We start from the raw sequence: 23,699 nt of genomic DNA, 5'->3' as shown, positions 1-23,699 counted from the left end.
CTAGCACTGGCTGTCTCGGGGCATGTAGGGAGCAAACCAGCAGATGGAACACATCTTCTCAATTAAAAATAACAAACAAGAAAGAACTCAAGGACTACCCATGGGTGCCACCTACCTGCCCTGCAAGGACCCAGCAGAGTGAGGCCTGCTCCCCTGCGATGCACCACGTGCCCAAAAAGTCAGGCAGAAAATTCAAAAGGGAAAGGGCACCGAGGCAGAAAGCAGCACCTGGAATTTGTTGTGGGCATCTTGTTCCAGCTCCTTCTCCCCGTTTCTCATAGATTTCCGATTTCAGGGTGGAAGATGACCACCTGCCTCCTGCACTGCTCCAGCTCTGCTGGGGGCCACCAGGGGCCCGAGAGGTGGGTCCAGGCCCACCTCTCCTCCCAGCATCCTTGGCCCAGCGTCAGCACACGGAACACCTCCCACAGTCTGCCCTTCTCACATCTTTCCCCTAAAGCCCTGGAACCGAGAACTGACACCGTGCGGCTCTCAGCCCAGGTCTGGTACAGAAGGTCAGCTGGTGTCCACAGAGGTTGAGCCGTGGCCAGGGCCTGCCCCACCCAAGCCACTTACTTGAGCACATCCTTGTTCTTGTTGAGGTGCTGGAAGAAGGACGGCTCGCAGATGAGCTGGTTCTCCTGGCACACTTGCTTGCAGGATTGCCCGGGCTCAGCTAGCTTCACCTGCAGTGCACTGAGGGGCGGCCACATCACTTGCCCATGACAGAAGTCCTGGAATGACAACGAAGCCATCAGCCAAGGGACCGAGGGTTCCACAGCGGCTCCCCAGCCCTGCCAAGCAGCCCTGACCATGGGGGTCAGCCACTAGGAGACAGCAGGAAAGGGGAGGTGTGGAGAGCCATAGACTTGGGTTAGTCATGTCCTTGGGCCAGGTCTTGTTCTCTAACCACCACACTATTCATCCCCAAAAGGGGGACCATGCAGCATCCCCCACCTAGGGCCTGAGGATGGCGGGTAACACCTGTAACTGCACACAGCACCATGCCTGCACCTAAAGCATGCCTACTCTTCATGACCACCACCATCATGATCATCAGACGGCCCCTGACTGCCTCCGCCCTGGACGATCCATCCTTAGGCTTCCCTCTACCTGCTGAGCTGTGTCTGATTCTAAAGGCACTGAGTGTCTCTTTGCTTTGGCAGTCACCTGCTACGACACGGTTGCACGAGTGCTAGTTTATCTCAAAGGGAAGGTGCTGACGCTGTGAGATGCCATCTCTGACACTGGTTACCACAGTGCCACATCCTTGGGAGAGACTCAGTGCTCGCCGACTGGAAATGATCCCATAATTCCACTGGGAGAGAAATGGTCTGAGCAGGGCGTGAGAGGAGGAGCAGGAACACACAGGCCCTGTACGGGCAGGGCCAAGCACTCTCAGGATCCAGAAGAAGTGGAGGAAGCCAGCATGTGCAGGGAGGACCCAGGTGGGTTAAGGCTCAGAGGGCCAGGAAGTAGCAGAAGTGTGGACTCTGTCGGATGGGGCGCCCAGCTCTCATTCCAGCTGTGCTCAGCACAGCCCTGAGAAGGCACCAGCGACAACAGCACCTGGACAACCTGGCAGCCAGAACCCACTCTGCCAGTACATGACTGATAGAAGCCTGGCGGGGTTCTTCCACATCCCCGGGTGCCCTGCCCGCCAAGGTACTGGGGACCTGAGCAGCCATCCTTGTCTGTTGAACTCCACCTGGCGCGGGCCAGCCCTCAGGAGCTCCAGGGGGAGCTGGGAGCTGGGTTCTGAATGCCAGAGAGGAAATCACGTGCGAGGAGAGCTACCCGGCAGGGCAGGGACAGCCTGGCAGAATTGTCAGAGGAGAACCAATGACTCAGAACAATCTCATGGCGTCTTTAAGGCCATAACGGCCAAGGAGTGCTAGTATCCCACAGCCCTGTGTGCCCACTCTAGTTCACGGTCATGTATGCAGCAGTCAATGAAGACCTGGCAGAGAAGAGCCTGCAGGCTCCAGACACGAAGGAACAGTGCGGAAATGGCAGGGCCCGTCACACCTCCCACTTAGATGAGTGTATGCTGTGTATGTGTACTGAGGTAGTGCACTGTGCTCCAACTGTGAGAATTACTACGTGTTAAGCCAAACTCACAATACATTTGGATAAAGGGGCCGGCTCTGTGGCATAGCAGGTTAAGCCATTGCCTGCAATGCTGGAATCCCATCTGGTTACCTGTTCAAGTCTTGGCTGCTCCACTTCTGATCCAGCTCTTTGCTGGTGGCCTGGGAAAGCAGCGGAGGATGGCCCAACAGCTTGGGCCTCTGCATCCAGGTGGGAGGCCTGGAGGAAGCTCCTAGCTCCTGGCTTTGGCCTGGCCCAGACCTAGCTGTTGCAGCCATTTGGACAGTAAACTAGCAGACAGTTCTGTCTATCTCTCTGTAACTCTGCCTTTTAAGTAAATAAAACTTTTTTTAAAAAGAAAAAAATATATAAAAAGAGAGACAAATGACACCGAAAAAGAGACAGGTGTCCCTGTGCTGACGTGGAACCACCTCTCAGAAATGCTGCAAAGTGAAAGCCTTAGGCAGAGGGAGAAGCACGTGTGTCCCCTCTGTGGCCTGGGAAAAGGGACAGACACGAGACCCACGGGCACGCGGAAGCACTGCTCCAAGGACACCTGTGGTCAGCGTGGCTGCCGCGGAGAGAAGCCACACAGAGCAACAGGCTCTCAGGGGTGCTGAGGTGACTTCCTTCTCCACGTGTGACCTTCTAGAACATTCTCTGCTTCCTCACGTGTCTTCTGGCAGCTCTGTGCGGAGCAGCTGGGGGTGAATCACCCCAGGGCCGGGAGTGCTGGCACTGGGACACACAGGAAATGTCTGGTGCCCCACCCCTGTTTGTCATGTGGAGAGGCAGGCGGGACTTCACCCTGCCCAGGGAGGCCCCTAGGAAACAGAGGCTGGCGGAGCTGCCTCTCAGAGGGAGGGCCTCCCATCCTGCTTGCAGATTTTTAAATGTTGCATTTGTGTTACTTTTAATGAGCCAAAGCCAACAAAAAATGAGCAAGGCAAGGCTTCCCTCCCCTCAGGCTCTGCAGGTGGGCTGGCCTTGGGGCCAGTATCCACCCCTAGGTTCCCTAAGCAGCTCTGTGAAGCCCTGAACAGAAAGGTAACATCCTGCCCAGATTCTTCAGCAGGAAAGCGGACCTATTGCTTCTGATCATAGCCAAGGCGCCTGCCTCTTCCCGTCTGTCCCCACCTCCTCAGTGAAGGAAGGACTACCGTTCCCTGCCCAGCAAGGCCATGGCAGGCCTTGAGCACCTGCTGCCGGCTCCCACGGGTGGCTCAGGCAAGCTTGCTGCCGGCCTCCGGCATCCGAGACGAGGGGACCTGGCCACTTGAGCCGCAACGAGTGGCGGTGAACAAGCAAAACACTTTACTGCAGGAAGCCGAGAACTGGATTCTGCAGCTAAAGCCAGCGTGTCACGAGGGTCTGCGAATTCTAGATGACAGGAAAGCAGGGGATCACTCAGGGATATCAGGACACAGCCCTGTCTTCTGAGAGAGACCCATGGTCAATGGTCAAGTGTCTTAGGACCCACGCAGTCCTGGGCGCCACCAGAGACACAGCCCTGGGCAGGGAGGCCCTCCTCTGCCACCTTCTGGTCATGAGGATGCAGAGCTAAGCCTGGGGTGGGACAGCCACGTACAGCTGGGTACCAAGGGAGACAGCAGACTGCACACAGCCGTGGTACCCTGAGAATGAACACACGTTCTTACATGATAGCTTAGGGAAACCCAGTGGCCGGCCTTGGACATGCCACTCATCCCAGCATCGCTGGAGAGCAAAAATGAAGGCACATTGGAGCTCTTGATAAGCAGAGCTGAGCTGGTGCACAGGCTTTTGGAAAAGATAAGGAGGTTCTGTTGTTGTCTGATGCATAACTTTCCTTACAACTCTCTAGGAGCAAATGCATTACTTCTATAGACACAGAAAGGAAATCGAACATACTGAAGCCTACTGGGCGACTGTGTGGGACAGGTGAGCAAATCCAGCCCACAGCAACTGTATCAGAGGAAGCCAAATCATAATTTCTCTGATTCTTGGATTTAGCTTGGCCCAACTCAGGCTCCAGCTAGGGAGATGGAAGACCCATCAAGGCTGAAATGTCAGAGTCTGGCATTTAAGTCTCCTAAGAAAGCAGTGGAATGTCTCTTCTTGTGACACCTACAGATCGTTAGAGCCACGAGAAGTAGCTCCACACCTGTTGAGTTTGTGGACAAAGAAACTTTGCTCCCTACTCATTCTCAGCTTCCCGTGGGACAGGGAACAGTACTAAGAGGGCAAGACTGAAGCTAGGAACAAGATCCTGCTCTGTTTAACAAGGAGGCGTTGTGCTACAGGAATGCATTGCCAGAGGACCGGATCTGAAGCCTAGCCTGGCCACCGTGGGGCTCTGGGCGTGCTCTGCGGTCTGGTCTGGTCTGGGGCTGGTCTCCAGAGAGCGATGCCAGCAGACTGTGAGCACGGAGCTGAGCAGAAGGCTGGCAAATGGCAGGCACCCCACAAACTTTCCCTTCCCTTCCCTCCTCGGACCCCTCTCTGGGGGGATGCCTGTGGCCACAACGGCCTGAGGCACTCCACAGATGGCACAGGTAGAAACGGAACAGCCCCAGATGAAGGAAGCATCACACACTGTACCTAGGCTGGACAGGGTGGCGCCACAAGGTCTGAGCGTGGAAAGGCTTTGAAGCCATCCTGTGCGGCTGCTGCGCCAGGTTTGCTTGCTTCTTAGTAAAGCAGCCAGCCTTCTTGACTGAGGTCCCCTCCAAGAGGCACACTTAGCTCCATTCTGCACGGGAGCACACGGGCTCCGGTCACCCTTGCCGGTGCTCACTGGGTGGATGGATGGGAACCCTGGCAGTAGTCTGTTTTGGGGACCAGGACTAGCAAGGTAGCAGCAGGACCTTCTGAATGGTCCTTTGCACCGGAAAGCCTGGCCGTGAACAAAGGGGCCCTGAAGGTGTCACTGGTTGGCAGGGCAGGAAGAGAGGGGGCAGGGCGCTGGGGGTCTGGGCGCAGACTCTGGCTCCCAGCTGTGGGACCTCATAGAAGTTTCTCAAGCTCTGATGGCTCTCAGGGGGCCTGGGGACAATCATACCATCGATCCTTCATGCCTTAACTCATTCTTAAGATAAAACGAAGTGAATGACAAGAAGGCACCCTGAGATGTCACAGACAACATGCTAAGGCTGTCCAGGATTCTCAGGGTGTTAAAACCTGGGAAGACTAGATTACAGAGAGCCCTCTCTGGGCCCAGCTGCGCCCAGGGCACCCCTGGAATGGGAGCCCTGGCTGTTAGCATCTTTCCACTGCAGGTGCGTACCTCACTGGTTACTCACAGATGACTGTGGTCTTGCATTTCATTCCAGCACAGCATGGGCTAGCACAATGTGGGCTAATGCAGCATTGCCAACCTGCCTTATCTGCTCTCTGTAAGCATGGATCCACCCATCCACCACCCACCCAAAACACAGCTGCTGAGAAGTAGGGAAGCCCAAAGGTTCAGAGCTCAGACTGCCTGGGTTTGAATCTCAGCTCTGCCAATTCTTATCTGAGTCATCTCAGCTGGTGACATCTTTCTGGGCCTCAGTTTCCTCAACTGTAAAATGACGAAAGTATCCGCCTCCACCCCTCAAGGCTGCAGAAGAAACAGAATGGGTTACAGTGTGCAAAGTGCTCAGAAAAGTGCCCACAGAGGTAACAGCATCCACCTGTTGCCTGTCACCATTCTGAAACGCAAGACGCTTTTCTGGGCAGTGAACAAAAGGAACCTCAAAACCTTTGGCCTTCACAGAGTTTGCATTCAGAGAGGGAGACAAGAAAACAAAATAAGCAAATTGAATATAACCTGTTAAAAGCTCTAGAAAAAAAAATGAAGTGAGACTATGGTGGGGAGGGTGTGCACCTGATGCATCCTTGAGAAGGCGGCAGGTGGGAGAAGACCCAGTGAGAAGGAGAGCAGCGAGGCGGGCAAGGACACACCAGGCAGAGCTCGCTCAGGAAGGGAGCCTGGTCCTGCAGAAGCAGGGAGTTCTGGGTGGCTGCAGGTGACTTTGCAGACCCACATGTGTCTGTCTGTGTTGTGGGCAGGAACTAGGAGGTGGGGCCCAGGAGGTCCTGGGCACATGGGCTGAGAAGGGATGGATGGCAGCAGGGCCAACGCAGGTGCAAAGACACAGTCAGGCAATGCCACCGCATGGGAGAGGGGCGAGACACAAGCACCTGTGCGCAGCAAGCCCGCAGGGGCCACTCGGATAAGCTGGCCATGAAGATTTCCTCATTCATTCAATCAAAACTACAAATGACTAACAAGACCTAATGCTGGGTGCTGGGAGCATGAGCACGCAGGAGACAGTCCCTGGGCTCAGAGTTCAAAGCAAGGCCTAAGTGAGAGAGGCTGAAGCTTCCAGAATTACAGAACAGTGCACAACACGTGACCAAACAGGATGCAAAGGCGTCCTGGAGGGGAGGGGAGGGGAGGGGAGGGATTCACTCCAATGGAAGGGGAGGAGTAGGGAGCTAGGAAGTACAGAAAGCTTCCAGGAGGTGGTGACTCCTGGGTTGTTTTGTAGACTGAATAGGAGTTAGTGGCTTGCCACCAACTTGGTGCTTTGCACAGCATTGGTACGCAGTATTGAAATGTTGAGCCGTATTGAATGGTTTTGGCATCCTGGGGCTTTGATAGTAGCAGAAGTAGAAAAGGAGACCATTCCAACCCAGTGAGGCTTCTCTGCAGCCAGAATGAGATATACACAGTAATTTCCAATGTAGTTAACAAGCCCACGCAGAACACAGACCATCTGCAATCCTCTCTAACAACTTTTTCAGCCAGTCGCCAGATTGCTCCGAAATGCACTTGACTATGCAGCCACATCCATGCAGCAGCCATCAACCCTAAGAGGAAAGGTTCCTGCACCAACCAATGTATGAGAAAAAGCAACGATTGCAACAAATGCACACAAGTGTCTCCGTGAAGAGGGGGTGGGGACTGCCTTTGGAACGAGGGTGAAGTGACAGCTCAGAGAAGACATTCACAAAAATCCCAAGACAGCAAGAGGCGACTTGTGTGGGGTGGGGCCGCTGCTCAGGAGGGAAGCCCTGGGTGCAGAGGCCGGCGTGTCTCTCCCTCCTGCTGGCCTGTGTCCCGTGGGAAGGCTGACCTGTTTGAAACATAGCAGAAGAGCAGGAACAGAAAAGCCAGACAGAGGATGTGAATGGTACACGATGAGGTCTCTTCCACAAATAATCACCCAACCTGGCCACAGCCAAATCTTTTTTTTTTTTTTTACAGGCAGAGTTAGACATTGAGAGAGAGAGACAGAGAGAAAGGTCTTCCTTCCATTGGTTCACCCCCCAAATGGCCACTGCGGCCGGTGTGCTGCGCTGATTCAAAGCCAGGAGCCAGATGCTTCCTCCTGGTCTCCCATGTGGGTGCAGGGCCCAAGCACTTGGGCCATCCTCCACTGCCTTCCCGAGCCACAGCAGAGAGCTGGCCTGGAAGAGGAGCAACCAGGACAGAATTTGGGGCCCCAACCGGGACTAGAACTCGGGGTGCTGGCGCCGTAGGCGGAGGATTAGCCAAGTGAGCTGCGGCGCCGGCCATACAGCCAAATCTTTAACAGCAATATTAAGTCCACAATATAAGGGTATTTCAAACAGTTCATAGAAAAAATGGAATTAACCGGCTAGTTTATTTTTATGCAAAAAGTTTGGGATCTGCATATGAAGGTTAAAATGTTCTTTGGGGGCCAGCACGATGGCATAGTGGATTAAGCTGCCACCCGTGGTACCAGCATCCCATATAGGCGCTGGCTCCAGTCCCAGTTGCTCCACTTTTGATCCAGCTCCCTGCTAATGCATCTGGGAAAGCAGTGGAATATGGCCCAAGTGCTTGGGCCCCTGACACCAATGTAGGAGACCTGGAAGATACTCCTGGCTTTGGATTGGCCCAGCTCCAGCCATTGTGGCCATTTGGGAAGTGAACCAGCAGAAGGAAGATCTCTCTAACTCTGCCTTTCAAATAAATAAATCCTTTTTTAAAAAAAGTTCATGGAACATGTATATTATGGCAAAACTGCATGGGTTTCAATTTGCTTTTACTCAAAAATAAATCTAGCTTTTAATTTTATTTTTCCATTAGCTTTTTGAGATATATGAGATACCAGTGGATTTCCAGGGAAACCCACATGGTTTGGAATGAAGGAGACAAGCTCAGATATGTAGGTCTGGAGGAAGGCCTGTAGGGGCGGAGAATGTAGGGCCTGTGGCTGTATAAGGCCAATAAATCATCTGGTCTGATTGGCTCTGCCAAGCCAACTGTGGGTGGGACTTGAATTTCAACAATTCTATACCAGACTAATTTTTCAGCTGATAATTTTGCATGGCCCACAGTTGATTTCATAAATATCCAAATGGGCCATGGAAGAAAAAAGGTTCCCCATCTTTGTGAAGAAGCAAGGATAGGGAATTGACCAAAAAAAGAGATTGTGGATTTGGCGCGGTTAGATTGCAGGCCAGAGAAAGGACTAAGGGCCACAATCGGACAGCTACTTGGCACACTTGCCACTGATGTTACAGCTGGGAAATGCGAGGCCTGGCACAGACAGACTGTTCATAAACATGAGGGTGCTTCAACGAGTCCATGCACAATGGAATCAAAAGTTAATTTTGGTGAATATTCTGCAATCCATGCCTACAAGGAGTCCTCAAAATGGTCATGAAAATGTTTATGACGGCAAGCCTACACAGGGGGTTCAAGTTTCTTTTGCTGAAAAATAGACTAAGCTCTTAATTCCATTTTCCAGGAATGTTCTGCGGCCCCCTCGTGTTGACAGATGAAGGCCACCTTGGTTGCTGGCTGGTGCCTGGCTCCCTGGCCTGGACTGTCTGTCCCTCAAGAGGAAGCAAACACCATTCCCAAGTGCCCCAGGGCTACTTCCTGGAGGCAGCAGCAAGGTGGCTGTGACGTTTAGAAGCGGGACCAGGCTCTGCAGCCCGCTACACCTGCACATCCACGGCCAGCAAGCTCGTCCCCGAAAGAACTAAATACAAATGTACCACATGCCTCACCCTTCGACTGCTAGGAGCTGCTCTAGTGAACAACACACCCATGTCCACACCTAGACAGCACGTGAGCATTCGCAGCGACCCAGCTCCAGCTGCTGTGGCCATCTGGGGAGTGAACCGGCGGACAGAAGACCTCTCTCTCCTTGTCTCACTGCAACTCTGCCTTTCAAATAAATAAATAAATGTTTAAAAAATCAACCAACCAACCAACCCACCGACCTCAACGAAACTGTTGGAAAAACACACCTGGGTTAGTTCCTGGGCTCCAGATCACCTCCATGAGCCAGGTACGGTGCTTAGCCCTGAGTGGGTACTAACCTACTGATTGCTCTGCCAGTCTGCTGGGGGAGGGAGCACTGTCCCCATTCAGAACAGAGCAAAGGGCACAGAGAGGGTAGAAACTTGCCCGAGGTCAAAGACAGCGGTGCCACAGACAGGAGGTGAACCCAGGCTGCCCGGCTCCAGGGTGCAACATTTAATCATTCCCCGCCCAGGCACTCTGGGAGCAGGAAGGGCTCAGCCAAAAACAACCTTTACCATTCCCGAAGCTGTGTTCCTTTTTCTCTTTCCCGGCAACCTGTCACCTCCACCATCCCCGAATCCCCCGACCACCCAGCTACACTAGGAGGCTTCTCCTGGTATCCACACTCTTCCCAGTGAGTTTGAGTCCCAGACATCCCAGAAGCTGAAGCTGCACCCACCCCTCCCCACCCCCACCCCCAGCTGCCCTTGGAGTGAGCTCTTTTTGTCCCTCGGGACGTCCAGAACACTTTCACCTGACCGGTTACAAACTAAGCCAACGGCGACTGCTGTCCTCTGCATTTGTGCGGACTGCAGGAAGCAGAGCAGGGGTTGCAAAACATTCATGTGGTTTTCAGAAATCAGTCTGAACACAGCCATGCCCTCCAAACAACCCGTCATGCTCCCCGGCCTGAGGCAAATACCCAAAACGTTCCAGAAACCACAGAACAAAAATCCCACCAGGCTGGGCCACAGTCAGGTTCGGGAACAGCAGTGCTTGATCTTGGACTACAAGGGATTTTCACCTTGGCACTGCCTGCCCCCTGCTGCAGCGTGCCCCGCTTCGTGTGCCGATTTGAAGACGTGTGCAGCCCACACCAGCATTGCCTACAGTAAAAGGGGTGATGGGAGGTTTTTCCCAGAGCAGGGATTCTGTCCCGCTGTGTGCCTGCACCCCGGTCTTCTGCTGTGACGGCTCCACGGTGCACGGATACCCTGGATGCTCTCAATCGGCTTCCGGCGGCTCCCGCTGCCCTGGGTGAGCGCGGTGGACGACGTGGAAAGCTTCCTGCGATAAAAGCTTCCGTGTTCCTGCACAGATCGCCTGACAACAGCCTACGTGGAACTGCTGTGCTTCCTGTGGTTTCTGGCACAGGAGGCCCCTCCGTGGGGCTGCAGGCTTCCCTGTTCCACCCGAAGCATCCTTCTCTCCCTCTCTTAGCTACTCTTTGAAGATATCTTCTGGCTGTAAAAATCGTGAACACCCCAGGCTCAAAGCTCCTGGGGCCCAGAGCTAGCAGCCAGAGGGAGAAGACTAAGGGGGAATCGAGGGATATTAGCTTCCTGGCCTCTCTGTGGCACCAGAATCCCCGGCATACACACAGGGCCCTTTACTGTTTGGTTGGCAGCACTGGGAGAATGTTTAATAAGAAATGCTTGAAACGCAGGATTCCTAGAATTTTTCTACAATTTCAATCTGAGAGCACCGCAGCGCTCATCCCGTATTAAACCTTTGGCTTCCGTTGTCCCCGGATCAAACGTGAACGTGGCAGCCAAGCTCACCTTAAAAGTTCCGCCTCCTCCCCCAGGCTTGCCGCTCACCTCTGCTCGCTCAGTCAGAGCTCCGCTCCCTGTAGTTCATCCTGACTTTTCCTTCTCCTTGGGAGGCAGGACATGTTCAGTCCTGCCCACAGCCCTGTGAGTCTCCAGGACTCACCTCCTGCAGGAAGCCCTTGCCCACCCTGCACGCCAGGTGATACCCTCCCCCCCAACACATCCTGGTGACAGCGCTACTACAGGGCTTACCCTAGAGCATCGCCATTGCTGTGGACTCGGCTGCCTTCTCCAAGAAACACGAAACTACCTAAGGCAGGGACCAGGTCTTTAACATCTTCTCTTCCCCGACTGCGAGCGCAGTCCACACAGATAAACATCTAAAGCGTGGATGAATGAACCAACAGCGGCAGCAATGGGGACATCTCTGGGTTCCTGTGAACCGCAGACCTCCACAAAAATGTCTGTATCCACAGGGTTACGGGAAGTGGCGGTTTTATTACTGTGTTTCTCAGAAGACAATTTCAGCTACCTGTTTCCCAAATCATAAAACCCAACACGAGCTTCCTGAGTCCTGGCACACATGAATAAAACACACACTCACCCACTCATTTCTTCCTTCCTTCGACTGGTAATTATGGTGCACCTGTGGGATGTGCAGGTGAGTAAGCCTGGTGCGGCCTGTGCATTATGGAGCATGTCCATGGTCTGTCTGGAGAGCGAGACCCTCCTGCTTTCGAAGGGAACCTAGGGCTGCAGAACTTGTAAGGACTTGTGATCCCTGAGCTCAGTGAAGAAGGACACTGAAGTCTTCCAGTGGATCTGGGCAGGAGTCGCCTATGCCTACTGAGAGGAACTGTTATCCCTGGGAGCAGATGGAACCAGCCAATGAGGAAGCGAGTTTCGGAAGCAGCTGCACGGATCCTGGTAAGACCTCGACAGTCTCTGAGACCACGGCCAGAGCCCAAAGATCTCAGAAACCACTCCTCACCTTGAGGAAGGGCGAGCAGCTCCCTCAGGTACAAGGAGACAGGAAGCCTAGCTCTAGACCCCTGCCATTGCCCAGAGCCCCGGCAAATGCTGTTGGCACAGATCTGGCCTCACAGCAAACCTGCATCAAGACTGGGTTCCACATACTGCCATCACTGTGACTGTGAACTTGGGCGTCCATCATCCAGAGAATGGTGTCAACAGCACCACCCGGAAGGAGCACTGTGAGGGTCAAACAGGACAGTGCACAACAGTTCCCCCTCATCTGCAGGGTGTATGTTCCAAGGCCTCCAGTGGGTGCTTGAAACTGGCTCATACATACATTGTAATATTTTATTATAGTTATTATGCAGCTATTACTCATCAGACTTCACTGTGGGGGCTACACATTTGAATCATTAGCTCTTTCCAGCCATTTTATAACACTGGAATTACAATATCATCATACCTCTGGCAACTACAAAAACAGATCTGTGCCATGTATCCGACAAGCCACAGTACAGCAGTACATGTATATTTACATATGTATAAATATGTATATATGAGTTCATGGCATATATACATGTATATATATATACACACATATATATTAGTTCATGGAAAAAGAAGCAATGAAAGACGAGTTTATTTTGGTGCATAAATGTCTGAAACCCATCAGTTTTTTTCATAATATACATTTTCCACAAACTTTTAAAAGATATGCCAAATGCATCGATTTCAAAATTTTTGCACTGAAACACACTTCTTTAATTTCATTTTCTAGGAAATGAATTGTCCTCATACTTTTTTTCCCTCTCCATGCATACTTCTGATGAAGTTTAATTTATCAAGTAGGTATAGTAAGAGGCTGATAACATAAAATAGGGCAAGCCTACCAATACACTGTAACAAGAGTTGTATGAATGTGATCTCTGTCTCTCAAAGTGTGTTGTACTGCACTGGAATTCTTCGCTGAACATTCTGGACTTCAGCGGACCGGGTGTAACTAAACACAGATAAGGGGGACTGCTGTACTGTGGCTTGTCTGAATCTGTATGAATGTGTTTGCTAGAGGAATGAATGATGATATTGTAATTCCAGTATCAGAAAAAGACTGAAAGAGATAATGATTCAAATGTTTAGCTCCCACAGTAAAGTCTGATGAGTAATATCTGTGTAATACTAATAATAATATATTGCAGTATATTGCAATACACCACTATGTGGTACAATACGGAATAATATCTTAATAATGAACAGCACTAGTTTGCAATTAATGACTACCATGTACCAGGTCCTATTCTAGGCACTTCATTAAAGCCTAACTTGCTACTTCCCAATGAAGCAGGTCCTAGGAAGAGGGTGAGCTGGGGCTGACGCTGTGGCATAGTGGGTTAAGCCACTGAGCTGCAACACCAGCTTCCCATATAGCGGCTGGTTTCAAGTCCCTCCCCTGCCCCGCTCCACTTCTGATCCAGCTCTCTGCTAATGGCCTGGAAAAGCAGGGGAAGATGGACCAAATACTTGGATCCCTGCACCCATATGAGACACGCAGAAGAAGTTCCTGGCTCCTGCCTCCAGCCTTACCTAACCCCAGCCATTGTAGCCATTTGGAGAATGAACCAGCGGATGGAAGATCAATCAATCTCTCTCTCTCTCTCTCTCTCTCTCTCTCTCTCTCTCTCTCTCTCCTCCTCTCTATGTAACTCTGCCTTTCAAATAAATAAATAAATGAGAAAGGGAGGGGGGGAGCTAAGGCGGAGAGGTTAAGTAACACCCCCAAGTCACACAACCAGAAACTCATGGTGCTAGCAGTCCAAGATGGCTGGGCTGCAAAGCCTGCTGCCCTATGCCACTGGCAAAGACTCCAACCATCAGGCACACCACCACCATGAAGCGCACACCCTGTGGCTCTGGCCCTCCCTCAGCAGCTGCACGCCACAGGCTCAGGCTCCCTCTAAAATCCACGTTGGGCCTGCAATCCAACCTCCTTGAGTTGTTCACACCCGTTTTCTATTTGCAGCTGGCACAATTCCACCTCCTGTTGTACAAAGGCCCTGACCGTCCTGACATGCGCTGTTTTGCCCTCAAGAGCAGCCCCTACTTTCTGGACTCTGCCGAAGGGGTTCTAAGTCTGCCTACTTCTAGCTCTGCGTTGCCTTTGAAGTCCCAGGAATTAAAATGTTCTAAAATGACAGCAGTGCTACTCTGGGACTACGCTCCTAGGAGCATGTGCTGTAGTTTCCAAAGCCTGTTGGGGGTGGTGGGACTCTGAGCACTCTTCCCTTTGGAACCGAAGTCCTGCTTTTATCCGTTTTCTATATCCTAGTTTCCTTTGAAAAGAGGTTCTGCTTTAAAAGATTTTTGAATACCAATAAAAGTTCCCACCATGTTGAGGGTGACTCAATGTATGTTATGAAAAACATGCTTAGAAATGGTCGCTGCCCTCATGTGACAGATGAAGCCATGGCAGGTGCAAAGAGCCATCCACCTGCCCCCTCCCCTCCTGAGTCTTCTGAGACGACTGGCTCCCTAGGGAAACCAGGAGAGTGCTCCCTTTAGAATTCCAACAGCTTCTGGAGTCTTCCAGAAGAAGAAGTAACCACAGAAACACGGCAGCTGCTCAAGTCCTCGACAGCCCTGTGGGGTGACAGGAGGCAGGACAAAGCCAAGGGAGACTTCGGAGCAGCCTTACCTGCTTCTCGATGAAAGCGTTGATTCTCTGGAGCATTCCCTCACACGTGAACTCATATGGCATGTACGGCTCAATCTGCAGAAACAACAGGGCACCGTGAGAGGGTGGACCCAGGACGCCTGCCCTTCTCAGGTCTCCACACGTTCATTCAACCCACACCTGCCAACATCTGGAGATGGCCTCATCAGAGGTTAAGACTTGGACATGAACAGACAACACTCCCAACCTCGCTCTGCTTCCTAGGTGTGCGACCCTCGGCACCCTACCTATCACCTCTACATCTCAAGTACCTCTTTGGAAAAGGCTATGAAAATCCACATCTTTTAAGCTTTGGTAGAGATTACATGGGGGGAAAGGTGCTTAGTTCAGGGTCTGGTACCTACTAGGCATTCAACAAATGTGGTGGTCACCAGCTGCTGGTGGGTAAGCTCCATGGGGTAGGGTCCATAGCTAGTAGGTCATCTTTGCACCCCAGTACTGAGCATAGCACAGCACATCCAGGAACTTAGAAGACATCTGAGTGAGTGGATGCATGGTCACTGCTCTGAGAAAGGCACACAAGGACGGACCCACAAGAAAATCACTGGGCTGTGTTAGAAGCAAGGTCAGCAGGTATCCACAGTCGGTGTCTCGCAAACGCAGAGCTGGGATGTGCCACAGAGAGTTCGCCTAGGGGATCCTGGGAAGCCAGAGGTCCAAGCACACTTTTGCTCCGGTGGGCTTTTAAGGTCCACTATGGTTCTCCCAAGCTCAGAGGGGGAAGACGCTCCAGGTAGAGCACGTACTGTGAGATGGGACAGTGCTGGCTCAGCGGGAAGCTGGAGCTTAGGATCATGCAGGCTGGTGAGATAAGGCCGGGTAGGAGACAGATCTCCATGAGAGCCTTCAGGTTTCTATGCCAAGGAAACCAGACTTGATTTGAAGGGAGCAGGAAACCCTAGATGCTTCATTGAGGTGGGGGAGGCATCTGATTAACATGACGCCTCCCAAGGCAAGGGAAGAAACACAGGCTGATCTCTGCCACATACCATGTGCCAATACCACCAAGGCCTGTGATGTGAGACGTTATCAGTCTGAAGTGGACATGCATTTGGAAGAAAAACATGAGCAGCACAGTCCATTACAGCTTCAGGGAGCCCAACAATAAGAGGGCGGGACTCCCCGCCAGCCCCACTGAAGTGCACTTATCTTGAACCTACAGGGTGGACCACCAGACCAAACATGTGAGCTGAGGCTTGCTGACCATGGGGACGTTCTTCCTGGGAGCCAAACAACTGGTCTCAGGGCATCCTCTCTGCCCTTCAGAACGTGAGCATTTCTTATGTGTTCAATCACATACTATACTTGCAATCTTCTTAAGTCTCAAAATACTGTCAGACCCACAACTAGATGGTCAATCATGGAGGATGGCCCTCTCACAACTGTCCAGACAGACCTAAAAGAGGCCAAGCTGTATGTTCTGGAATATCAAGGCCCATGGTTATGCCCAAATGGAGGCCACCCTATTCTAGTCTCTGAAGAGCTCAACATCCTTTCAAGAACCACCTCTTGTGTCATCAGCTTGCTCCTCCTTAGTCCAAGCTTTTCAACTTACTGGGCCCTGTCACCCAGACAGCTTTTCCCAGGAAATGTTAATGTTTTCTTTGATTTTAAAGGATATTTATTGATCCAATCCATGAGTGAGTCTAGACGCTTTCTATAATTGGCTTAGAGACATGTCCCCTCTCAACGTTCCATAGAAGGAACAGAAGAAATGTTCCGCAATGGGATATAAGGCATATCTGGGTTCCTTTTCAAGTGCACAAGTAGAATGTCTAGAGCAAAATCAGTGTGAGTGGCCCATCTGGTGCTAGATGAACAAATCTAGATTTGCTATAGGAATCACAGGGTCACTGCAACATCCTATTCCAGAGGGCATCCATCATAAAATGGAAGTGAATTAACTCAGAGAGCTCAACACAGTAAATACAGAACTGTGTATTTACTCCTCTTCCTCTGTTCTCCTACAAACTAAGCCCGGGTTACCTAAAGGGATACTGACTCATTCACTGCCTTTGGGCCAAGTTGCCATTTAAAAGGAAATGAGGTCAGTTTTCCTACAAAGGGAAAGCAAAAAAAAAAAAAAAAAAAAAAGGCAATTATATTGTGTCTGTGAGTTCACCGGCCATCCGGCTGTCAATGTGAACAGTGCTCTCTAGGTGGGAAAGCTCCCAGACCTCTGATTTCAGGCAAAGGCAGCTCTGGTATGCCCCAAGGCAGGAGCTGTTGCATGGAGGGTGGGCAGTTTTCAGTCTACCAGTCCTTCAGGGACAACGCAAGACCTCCTTGAGGGCAGGATGAAAGAGAATGCTAAAGCCACATCTAGTGGCCAAGCAACCCGAGTAGGGCCAGCTGGGGAGAAATAAGGGAATACTCTTAGCCATCTTGCTTTCCGGAAAAAGGACTATTACCCAACTGGCCAGGGCCCCAGGAAGGATGCCTGCAGGCTGCACGGTGGAGTGCTTGCTTGACCTCCTTCTTATGAGGTTTCCTGTCCCGTCTCCACTAGTATCCACCCACGTTTCTCCACCAGGTTACAGCTCCCAAGGGAGCTACTCGCAGAGATCAGCCTTCCCGAGGCACCTTTCAGGGCCCAGCCTAACAGCTGGCTTGGCGTTTTTCACTGCGAGACACTCTTAGAAGGCACCAGAACATCAAGGTTTGTCTTGGCTCCTCTGGTTTGAGCAACCATAGGAATCTGAGTTCGGCAGAGGCTGCAATTTTTCTGAGTAAATCAGGTCATGTCACCCGCCCTGTTCAAAACTTCCCACTGGAGGTGGGGTAGTGGTCTAATGGGTTAAGCTATCACATAAAATGCTGGCATCACATATGGGCACTGCTTTGAATCCCAGCTACTCCACTTCCAATCCAGCTCCCTGCTAATGGCCAGCGAAAGCAACAGATGATGGCCCAAGTGCTTGGGTCCCTGTACCCACATTGGAGACCAGGAAGAAGCTCCTGGCTCCTGGCTTTTGATTAACCCAACACTGGCCACTGGAGCCATCTGGAGAGTGAACCAGCAGATGGCAGCTCTCTCTTCCTCTCTCTCTGTATAACTGTACCTTCAAATACATAAATATAAAACAAAAACAAAAACCTTCCCACACCAAACTTATTAAATCCAGAATCCTCACCACGGTTTATTTAAGAGCTCTGGCTCCTAAGGACCCTTTCTTCGTCTCCTGTATCTGATGAGAAGTTGGATGCTTTAGTCTCCTAACATTGTAATAACATTTTCTCTCACTGCTTTCAAAATTTCCCCCTATGTTTGCTTTTCAGCAGTTGGATTATAATGCATCTGGATTCTTTTTTCTTTGTATTTATCATGCTTGGAGTTCTCCATGCTCCTAGAATCTTATAGGTTGATGCCATTCATTGATTTTGGAAAATTCTACTTCATTGTCTTTTCCAATATTTCTTTTGTGCCAATTCCTTATGTTTATGAGATTCCAATCACATATAAATTAGGCAACTTGATACCACTCTACAGAGTCTACATCCTCTTCTTCATTCATACCCCTTTTCCTTTGTGTTTCAATTTGTAGAATTTCTGGTTGACCAGTCTTCAAAAGTTCACTCAGATATTTCTTCTGCTGGGTATGGTCTGCTGATAAGCCCACTAAAAGAATTCTTCATTTTTATCTTTTTTTTTTTTTTTTCATTTGACTTAAAAACAAGTTTTCATTGTTCTGGTCAAACTCCCCATCTGGTCACTATGTTGTCCACTTTTTTCACCAAACTGTCTACTACACTCATCAGAGCATTTTCAAAGTTCCTATCTGATAATTCTAATATCTGGTCCATTTCTAAAACTGGTTTTATTGTTAGTTAAGAATAATGATTTTTATGCTTTTTTATTGATATCATTCTTTATCTCTAATTCCCATTATTATCTTTGCCTGTACTCTATTTCATGATTTTTTTCCTTTTTAAAATTTAAATTATTTAAACAAACTAGTCAAAAGGACCTAATTATGAATTGAGCTGAGGTTTTACTAGTTATTGGCTGAGAGACCTTGGGTAAATTCCATGCCTTTTTGAAGCCTTAATTTTCACCTATAAAACAAGAATAATATTTCCAATTCCACAGAACTGTAAAAGGATTAAATGTGAAAAAGCTCATTAACGAGACTCTCTTGACACATAAGCTACCATTATAATTATTAAAATGGCATGAAGTCATTTTTGGAATAAGGCTGAGGGAGGTTTTAAGCTGTGGTGCACTGACCATTTCCGTGGAATAGAGAGAACAGCTTCAATGGGGTGAGCATTCCCAGTCAATCGTGGTTTGACAAAGGGACCTGGTAAACCAAAAAAGCTCTGGATCCCAAGATCTAAAGTTTATGCCATGATCCCAACCTTTAAATGACTCCTTCAAAGGGGCACCAGCATTTTACTAAAGTGTGGTAGGCTGAACTCTGTCCCCAAAACTGTGTTGAGGTCCTGATTCTTGGTACCTATGATTGTGAACACATTTGGAAATAACATGCTGCAGGTGTACCGAAGTCAACAAGAGGCCACACTGAGTTAGGGTGTTTAGTCGCCTGTGAGGAGAGAAGACAGGCACACAGAAGGAAAAGCCCCATGATGCAAGAAGAGGCAGGGATGACAACTCAGGAGCTGCAAGCACAGGACACTTGGGCCCACCAGAGGCGGGAAGAGGCAAGGCAGAGTCTTCACTCACTGCATGACCTTGCTGACTTGTTGACTTTGGACTTTTGGCTCCAGGACTACCAGAGAGGACATTTCTGTTGTTGGAAGCCACCAAGTTTGCAGTACTCTGAGTGACAGTCTTAGGGAACTAATGCACCAAGGGTCCTGGAGACTGAAGCAAACAGCGCCCTCGTCCTCCACAGGACTGGTGCTCAGGTGGGGAAGTGGTAGGTGCGGGCAGATATCTGAGGCCATTCCAGCAGCTCAGCCTCTGAAGTAGCCGAGCCTCAGCTCCAAACTGCTGAGATGGAGACGGCTGCTGCACCTGCTGGCAGCTACCCCAAAGCCCAACAACAAGACCTCCTTTAGGGGAGCAGGACATAGATGATGTATCAGGTGTTCTTGCCCCCCACCCCGGGAATGTGTGAATGAAGTACAATCAGCAGCACAGTGGGCCACAGCTGAAAATCCCATTCTATCTCCCTAGGGGGAAAGATGGCCTTGGTGTAGGCAAGCTGTCTGCACCTCCAGAGATGTAAGCACTCCCAGTCTCTTCCTGTTTTCTCCACAGTGCCTTGGTGCCCTGCCCCCCCTTCAGTTTTGTCCTGTAAATTCCTACTCATCCTCTAAGAATTAAACATGGCATTCTCTGGAAAACCTCTTACCACTGCCACTCCTAGGGATTCTGCATGTTGCTTTCCACATTGAACATAACAATGGAACTTCAAAAAGTTCACGAAATCATACGTGTGGATTTCAAACATCTCTTGGACCAAAATAAACTTCTTCTTAAATTCCATTTTCCATGAACCTTAAAAAGCACCCAAGTACAAGTACAGGAGATTGTGTGGACTTTAGGGAGGCCAAGGCAGTCTTGGGATAAGTGAACTCAGCCTTACTCAATGGCCAGTTTTCTATAGGCAGGAGCCAACCTGGTTCACATTTATGGAAGTAACACCCTCTTCCCCTGGAAAGGCTCAGGGGCGCTCTGTGCACAGCAGGTACTTACTACATTGCTGACATGGGTTCTGAAATGTTAAGAAGTTTTTACAAGATTCTATAAATTGCTTAGGACAAAAAAAAAAAAATAAAAAATAAAAAAAATAAAAATCCCAACGGACAGATCTCTGTAAGAATGTTTCCCCATAATTCCTCAGTGCTGCAGCTTCTCTCCTTAAGAGAAGCAGGCCTAGCCTTTCACCACTGTGACAGTGCAACACAAGCAGATCAAAGAATCCAGTAGGACCCAAGCCCCAGCTGCCGGGCAAGAGACACCAGGAGCCACGTTAACGGGACTTGTAGAACCCACGGTCACATCTGGATACCAGCTGCTTCCGTTCCGCAGAACGCCCGTGTACTCCCCAGGCCAAATCCCACAGTTCTGCTGTTTCCTGACTCCAGGGCAAAGCTGAGGTGATTAAGCTGCACTTGCTAAAACCCAGGGCCTGGGATGCTCTCCACACATTTCAGGTCCCATTACTCATGGGGACAAGTAGAAACACAAGCAACCACCTTCTGATTTAAAATCGCTTTCACTGCATCTTCCACTTCCTCCCGGTGGCCGAGGTCCACAGTCCAAACGTGCGGTCGGCCGATGAAGACTTCAGCATAAGGATGCTGGGACGTCAGCTGGAAAAGAAACACCAAATGCCTCAGTGGCACAGTGACTTTTTCAACAACAAAAAAATACTTCCTGTGCTTTTTGTTTATTTTATATTTTAAAATAGATGTATTTACTTGCAAGGCAGAGTGACAGAGAGGGAGAGACATTAAATAAGAGCTCTTGCATCCACTGATTCAGTCCCCAGATGGCTGCAACAGCTGGGGCTGGCAAGGCTGGAGCTAGGAGACTCCTTCTGGGTCTCCCGCATGTTGGGAGTTGGTGGCAGGCCCTCAAGTGCTTGAGCCATCATTACTGCTTTCCAGGCACAGTAGCAGGGGGCTTGATTGGAAGTAGAGGAGTTGGGACTCAAGCTGGTGCTCCCCTATGGGATGCAGACATCATAGCACCTCTACCCACTGCACCCCAAAACCTGCCCATCCCAGCCTGATAATTTTTATGGTATTGAGTTATACATGCATAGGTACCAAGACATTCTGGTCTTTCCCCTTATGGATCAAAACCTCCTAAGCATCCACAAAGCAGGTAAAACAAACAGTGATGGCTTCACACCCGGAATCCCACTGGGAATAAGAGGTGCAATGTCATAATCAGATGACAAGGCAGCACTTCCCCACAAGGAACACTTACTCTCAGCCATAACCCAACCCTGACCATCACGTAGATCAAACCAGCATGCATTATCCTAGCTACGACACACAGGTAAGCATAGAAAATTACACTAAGAACCAATCCTGTAAGGCTTAGGAGGATGAGAATGGTGTGTATGAAAAAGTCCTTGGAGAAGCAAAGAATTCTTAGGATGGCTTCAGGAATAATCAATCATTAATAACATTAGAGTTTTACATTTATAAAGACAACTTGTAACCAGAACAGCAAAACATGGTGGTTCTATTTTAAAAACCAAGTGTGGCCAAAGAAAGCAAGTGTACATGCTGGTATCCTTGAGGTGTGAGGTATTCAGGAGCCCAGTGTTTAAGGCAGCTGGGATTACCGCTCAGTCATGTTCCCATGGCTGCTCTTGCATGCTTGCAAGGTCGTGATATAAAGAAGCATCCTGGACACTTGCGGGTGTGTTTTCAGTTTCCACAATGACCACGGAAGGAGGTGCTGCCCTCCATCTATGCATGGAAAGGAGAGCTCCACCCCGTCTCCTGACGGACAGCAGAGTCTAGCACAAGAACCAACTCGTCCAGTCCAGCACCTGCCACGCCACTGTCATGTGCCCTGCTGGGCTCGCATGTGAGTCTATTGAATCTAAATCTCTTAGACACAGTTTTAATCCACACTGAATTTTCCCAGAGTCTAATTATCATATAAGTATGCTTTATTTGGGACTTCACCAATAAGCTATCAGTGTTTCAGAAAAATCGTGACAGCAACGTCAATGCCATTCAAGGTATCAGAGCCAGTAAAACACATCAGGATTGGTTCCTATTTGTAGCTATCATGCTGATGGCAGTTACGTATACATTTGTGTGTACGCAATGTGTTCATATTTAGCTACTCTTTCATAATGCCAATTATAAGCCAAAAAGGCTGACTATATTCAGCTGAATATTTTATTCTTTTTAAATACATACACACATGAGAAGGAGGAATGAGACATCACATAATTACTACAGTTCTTGGGCCTGGCATAGTACAGTTCCTAGCTACATACTGCTGAACTACGTTATTACAGGTTGAGCATCCCTAATCCAAAGATTCCCAATGCTGTAAATCTTGAAACCTTTTGAATGCTGATGGGACATCACAAGTGGGAAAGTCCACACCTGACTTCATGTGAGACAGGTCACAGTCAATATGCAGGTGCAGTAAGCATGTATAAAATGATTCCATTTACCTTATGGGTAAAGGGAATTCCATGTTTACACTTGGTGTGATGGTTTGTTCCATCTGCTGGTTCACTCCCTAAAAGGCCACAAGAGTTGGAGCTGGGCCAGGCCAAAACCAGGAGGCTGGAGCACCAGCCAGGTCTCCTAAGCAGGTGGCAGGGCCCCAAGCACTTGCACTGTCTTCTGCTGCTTTCCCAGGCACATTAGCAGGGAGCTGGATTGGACGTGGAGCAGCTGGGAGCTCACCAGGGCTCAGCTGTGGGATGCTGGCATTGCAGGTGGTGGCTTAACCCACTATCACAATCCCAGCCCCCGTGTGATGGTTTCATTGACAGCTTGGGTGCTCCTCTAAGACCCACATGTCAGGGACTTGGTTCCCAAAACCTTATGGGAATGGTTAATGGACTACTTTGAACAGATTAAGGGGCGGGGCCAAGACCTGATTATGGTATCTTGGAAGTGGGCCCTGTAGATCTTCGGGCCACTGGGGCGTGCTGTCACCGGCGGCCCTCTTGAGACGGTATGTTATAAAAGCTGAGTTCAGGCCGCACATTCTCTGCTTCCTGGATTGCCACGTGAGCGTTCTCAGCGTACAGTCAGCTGTCACCAGCCTCCCTCCTCATCGGCTGCCTGACGCACGGGGCATCCGGTTTTGGGACTGTAAATCTCTAAAAGCATGAGCCGAAACAGGCCTTCTTGCTTTGTAAGTAGCTCCTCCAGGGTGTTTTAGTTGCAATGATGAAAAGCTGACAATACACTTGGGTCTGCTCGCCAGGATGCCTCATTATGTATATGCAAGCACTCGAAAGTCCCCAGACATCCAGCAACTGAAACACTTCTGGTCCCAGGCTTTTCAGAAAGGATATTCAATCTGTACCCCACTGGCAATTATTTTCCTTTTGTGTCTTCTTTATATTGGCGTTAGGAAATAATTTTTTGAATTTATATATGTAATTACATATGCTGTAAATGTTACATCTTTTACATATTT

General features: G+C 49.9%; 1 protein-coding gene across 4 annotated transcripts in view; it reads right to left on the bottom strand.

Moving 5' to 3' along the window:
• The window catches only part of MGAT5 (alpha-1,6-mannosylglycoprotein 6-beta-N-acetylglucosaminyltransferase), a 372,713-nt gene that overhangs the window by 7,744 nt on the left and 341,270 nt on the right, over nt 1–23,699 (bottom strand). For all 4 annotated transcript variants that reach the window (XM_062199312.1, XM_062199298.1, XM_062199317.1 and 1 more), the window contains 3 exons: nt 20,762–20,878; nt 14,558–14,632; nt 577–734 (listed from right to left, as the gene is read on the bottom strand). In XM_062199312.1, coding sequence (XP_062055296.1) covers nt 577–734; nt 14,558–14,632; nt 20,762–20,878 — 350 coding nt within the window. The remainder of the gene's footprint in view (nt 1–576; nt 735–14,557; nt 14,633–20,761; nt 20,879–23,699) is intronic.

The sequence above is a fragment of the Lepus europaeus genome, chromosome 1 (assembly GCF_033115175.1).
Source record: "Lepus europaeus isolate LE1 chromosome 1, mLepTim1.pri, whole genome shotgun sequence".
Lineage (NCBI taxonomy): Eukaryota > Metazoa > Chordata > Mammalia > Lagomorpha > Leporidae > Lepus > Lepus europaeus.
Note: the sequence above shows the minus strand (reverse complement) of the source record. Positions and strands in the feature narration are given on the sequence as shown.